The sequence below is a fragment of the Haliaeetus leucocephalus genome, unplaced genomic scaffold (assembly GCF_000737465.1).
Source record: "Haliaeetus leucocephalus isolate CR32 unplaced genomic scaffold, Haliaeetus_leucocephalus-4.0 Scaffold110, whole genome shotgun sequence".
NCBI lineage: Eukaryota > Metazoa > Chordata > Aves > Accipitriformes > Accipitridae > Haliaeetus > Haliaeetus leucocephalus.
Window position 1 is genome coordinate 108,310 of NW_010972546.1, and position 4,651 is coordinate 112,960.

Here is a 4,651-nt window from a genome sequence, read left to right on the forward strand (position 1 = left end):
GGGGCACAGAGTCCTGGGGGGGGAGATGATGTCCCCAGAATCAGGGCTTGTCACTGCCCCGAGGTCCCCACAGGGCAGGTGGAGGACGGCAAGTTTTGGGGTATGTGAGAGTCCCCTGCTCCATGAGGCTGGGGGGGTTCTGCCTTGGGGATGGCATTGAACTGGGAGACACTGGTAACTGCTGGGAGAAGGTGGGGGGCGTCTAAAACATCCCCCTGTAGCCACCCAGCCCCAAGCCCAAATCCATCCTACTCCCTAACCCCAACCCTTCCTCTCCCCTACCCCCCAGCAACCCCCCCCCCCTCCAAATACCCCCTCAGCTCCAAAAGTCCCGGGGAGGGCCACCAATCCCCCAGAAAAAAAGCCCTCCCCTGAATCACAGGGTGTCCCCAGAGACCCTGCCAGCTGCACCCCCCCCACAGTCCCTGCTGCAGCAGACAGGAGCCTGCGATCTTTATTTATTCCTTCTCCCTCCTTCACCCACTCTTTGTTGTTTCTTGAGAGAGGGAAAGAAGAAAAAAAAAAAAAAAAGAAAGAGAAAAAAAACACACACAGAGAGGAGGCAGGAGCCTATTTTGCCTCCCAGGCAATATTTCTGGAGCCAATCGGAATGCGCACCCACCCTGCCCTGCTCCCTAATTAAAGGCTTTAAGCAGGCGGCCGGGGCTGGAGGTTTGGGCACAGTCTCTTGGTTGCTCTTCGCAAGAGCCGGTGCGGAGGAGCCGGCTCTGGGCACGCCAGGCCTGACGCGCGGGCAGCCGGAGCCGCCAGGTTGGGGGGTCCCCAGCCAGGCGGGCAGCTCCCCCCCCCCCCAGTTCCAGCGATGAGCGGCTCTTTCGACAAGAAGCTCTCCAGCATCCTCACCGACCTCTCGGGCTCGCTGAGTTGCCATGCCGCCTCCAAGGACTCTCCTACCTTACCGGAGTCCTCCGTCACCGATTTGGGCTACTACACCGGCCAGCACGACTACTACTCGGGCCAGTCCTACAGCCAGCCCGTGAGCCACTACCCTTACCACCAGTTTAACCTCAACGGCATCGGCGCTGCCGGCACCTACTCGCCTAAATCCGACTATTCCTACAGCCCTTCCTACCGCCAGTACAGCCACTTCAGGGACCAGCAGCTCCCAGCCCAAGAAGCAGGTAGGATGCTCAGGAGAGAGGGGTCGTATCCATCCCGCTGATCCCCTGGGATTGCAGCCGGAGCTTGGCGAAGTTGCGCCCCTCTAATTGTCCCCGAGTTGGGGACGGGGTGGCCGTAGGGCTGGAGGAAGGGGGTGTTGTCCCCGTCGAAGGATGGGGTGGATGTCGGGACGGGGCTCAGCCCCCTCCGGCATTCCCAGCGCTGCGGGGGGGATGCAGCAGGATGGAGCCGGGCTGGATGCGGCCACCCGGGGGGATGCCCCGAGGGATGGGGCAGTGTCACCACACAGAGCGGGATGACCCTGAGCTGGGGGTGGGATGCCTGCGCTGGGACCCCTTCACCGGCACCGGCCTCACACCTCCGCTCTCTGCCCAGTGTCGGTGAAGGAGGAGCCGGAGCCGGAGGTGCGGATGGTCAATGGAAAACCCAAGAAGATCCGCAAGCCCCGCACCATCTACTCCAGTTACCAGCTGGCGGCTCTGCAACGCCGATTCCAGAAAGCCCAGTACCTGGCGCTGCCCGAACGGGCTGAACTGGCTGCCCAGCTGGGGCTCACCCAGACCCAGGTAAGGGCTGAGCCCCCTGTCACCCCCCCGTCACCCCAATTCCCAGCCACGGGCAGGAATGATTGGCAAGAGGGGAAGCCGGAGCTGCCCCCCCTCCTGACAAAACCCGAATGAGTGGAGGTTTGGGTGAGGCCTCCGTTCACAGCTGGATGGTGAGAGCCGGGAGGGGTCTGGGGTCCCTGGAGATGGATGATCCCCATTTGCTTATGGGCGCCGGGATCCCTGCCGCCAGATTTCCCTGTGCGGAGCAGATCTGCTTTGCCAAGGAAAAAGTGGAGAGGAGAGAAGGAGCAGAGAGAGGGGACCCCCAGTCGTGCCCCGTTCCCCAGGTTTCGGGGTTTATCCCCTTCCCTGTGGAGCCAGCCCCATCCCAGACCTCGCTCTGCCCAGGCACCCGGCAGGGTCTGAGGCCGAATCCTGCCCTGGTGCCTGGGAGGGTCCTGGCTCCCAGGAACATGGGACACGAAATCCCAGGCGGGACGGGGTGCTCAGGACGGGGTGCTTGGGACACCCCACCCGGCAGCAGGTCCTGACCCCGAGTCCAGCTGGAGCACAGGGACACAGGGGCCGGACTCTGCTCCCCCCAGCTGGGTTTCTGGGGCTCCCCTTGGGTCCGTCCTCGTGGCACTTCGGCTCCCCGATCCCGCTCGGTCCAGGCAGAGAAGAAGGGATTTTGGGACAGGAATCACATTCCCCTCACCGGGACCCCATGCTGGAGGTGACGCTTTAGGCTGGACTGGAAAAGCAGGGATGGGCGTGATGGGCATCTCGCCACGCAAGCACCCAGATTTGGGGCTAAACCCTTACTTTTGGGATTCGCTTGGCGGGAGGACAAATCGTCCCCCACCGATCTGCTGGCACGAAGGCGAGTGGGTTGTCACCGCGGCGTGCGACTCCCCCGCACCCCATCCCGTCCCCAGCGCCCTCCCTGCCTGCGGGCCGGCGCCGGCGCCCTTGTGCCGCCCTTGGCGCGGCGCTCCCCAGCACCCGGCCTTCCTCCTCCTCCTCCTCCTCCTCCTCCTCCCTTGGGCGATGAAGCAATCGGGGACACTCGGCAAAGGGCTGACGGAGCGCGTCACCCGCTCCCAGAGGGACATCCTGTTTGGGTGACAACCACCGCCCCCCCCCTCCTTCCCCAGGGGCCAAGGGCGTCCAGCGCCGACGCCTCACCCAGCACCGGCGACGCTCCCGACGCCCGGCGTGTTGGGCTGGCGGCCCGTGATGCATGGCGTGACGGGCTTCCCGCGACGCCCTTGTCCCCCGGGGGGGGCTTCCCACAACGCGCCGCGTCCCCGTGACACCCGTATCATGAGTGCCTTCCCGTGGCGCACGGCGTGTCCGGGTTCCCCGTGACACCCGCATCCCGGGTGCCTTCCCGCGATGCACTATGTGTCTGGGGTCCCTGTGACACCAATGTCCCGGGGGGGTCTTCCCACGATTCACCATGTGTGTGGGGTTCCCGTGATGCCCATGTCCTGGGTGCCTTCCCACGGCGCACAGTGTGTCCAAGCTCTCCGTGACGCCCACGTCCCTTGTCCCTTCATGCGTTGCATCATGTGTCTGGGCTCTCCGTGACACCCATGTCCCTTCCCATGTTGGATTGTGTGTCTGGGCTCTCCGTGACACCCATGTCCCTTCCCATGTTGGATCGTGTGTGCTCCCCATGACACCCATGTCCCTTCCCATGTTGGATTGTGTGTCTGGGCTCACCATGACACCCATGTCCCTTGTCCATTCCTGCTTGCCCGCCATCCCCACCTCACCCCCACCCCGGGGTCCTACTCCCGTACCTCGTTCAACCCGGGGGTCCGCTTTTGGTGACGGGGTGCTGACCCCTCTCCCTCCCCGCCAGGTGAAGATCTGGTTCCAGAACCGCCGCTCCAAGTTCAAGAAGCTGTACAAGAACGGCGAGGTGCCGCTGGAGCACAGCCCCAACAACAGCGACTCCATGGCCTGCAACTCCCCACCTTCCCCGGCCGTCTGGGACAGTAACTCACACGGCAGCGCGCCGGGACGGACCTCGCTCCCGCAGCCGCTTCCCTACAGCTCTTCCCCCGGCTTTTTGGAGGAGCACAACCCCTGGTATCACCCCCAGACCCTCAGCGGACCCCACGGACCCCACCAGCCGCCACCGGCCACCACGATGCATCACACCTCTCCGGGGCCTCCCCCCAACACCGGTGCCGTCTACTAACAGCCCGGAGCGAGAAAAGGAATGAGAGACAGTGGCAGAACTCCTTTGCCTCCTTTTTTTTCCCCCTACTTTTTGGGTTTTCTTCTTTTTTTTTTTTTAAAAAAAAAAAAAATATGACAACCATGTACACGCACCCCTAGATATACACTTATGTATCCTATCCTCTCCCAGCTCATCTCAGGAACAAGAGGACTGCAAAGGGTTAAACTCATTAGCTCCCAGCCCAGGGCAGGCGAGGAAAAGGTGGCGAATTCTTCTTATGCTTTTTTTTTTTTTTTAATTTTTCCATCCCCCCCAAATAAAAACGGCCCCCGAAGAGCCACATCCCACCGGGGGGCCCTCGACGGAGCTTTGCTTCTTGGGGCCACCCCGGTGAGCTGCCTTGGGGGCAGAGGGGGGGCTGCCCCACGCTGTGACCCCCACCCCACCCCACGCACGAGTGGGCACCCAGGAGGGGCACGAGGGGCACCCGGAGCACCCGCACCCCAATGGGAACGGAGCCGGTGGGGAGGAGGACGCGGCGTCGCGGCGTGTGGGTGCCCGTCGCCGATGCCGAAGGAGCGGGATGTGTTTCGCCCTCGCGACACTCGAAATCCGGGGACCGGGAGCGGTTTGGGGGGCCACGGATGCCCCACGGGAGTAAACCAGGACCCCCCCAGCCCGGCCGCTTCTGTGGCAGCTTCGCGGGAATCGCCCAGGACGATGGTCAGACAATAAGGTGGTTATTTAAAAATAAATAAAAAGTGTG

The 4,651-nt window shown here is 63.1% G+C and overlaps 1 protein-coding gene across 1 annotated transcript; it reads left to right on the forward strand.

The window, feature by feature from the left end:
• The first annotated feature begins 823 nt into the window (after positions 1-823).
• On the forward strand, positions 824-3,903 carry DLX3 (distal-less homeobox 3). Its single transcript, XM_010585467.1, has 3 exons — positions 824-1,142; positions 1,519-1,709; positions 3,562-3,903. The coding sequence occupies exons 1-3, from the start codon at positions 824-826 to the stop codon at positions 3,901-3,903; spliced, it is 852 nt and encodes a 283-aa protein (XP_010583769.1).
• Positions 3,904-4,651: the final 748 nt, after the last annotated feature.

What these genes read in the sequence shown, in the direction of transcription:
- DLX3 (XM_010585467.1), top strand. Translation starts at nt 824, where the DNA reads ATGAGCGGCTCTTTCGACAAGAAGCTCTCCAGCATCCTCACCGACCTC. An exon ending in GCTCCCAGCCCAAGAAGCAG is followed by an intron (nt 1,143 to 1,518) that starts GTAGGATGCTCA and finishes CTCTCTGCCCAG; the next exon opens with TGTCGGTGAAGGAGGAGCCG. An exon ending in TGGGGCTCACCCAGACCCAG is followed by an intron (nt 1,710 to 3,561) that starts GTAAGGGCTGAG and finishes CCTCCCCGCCAG; the next exon opens with GTGAAGATCTGGTTCCAGAA.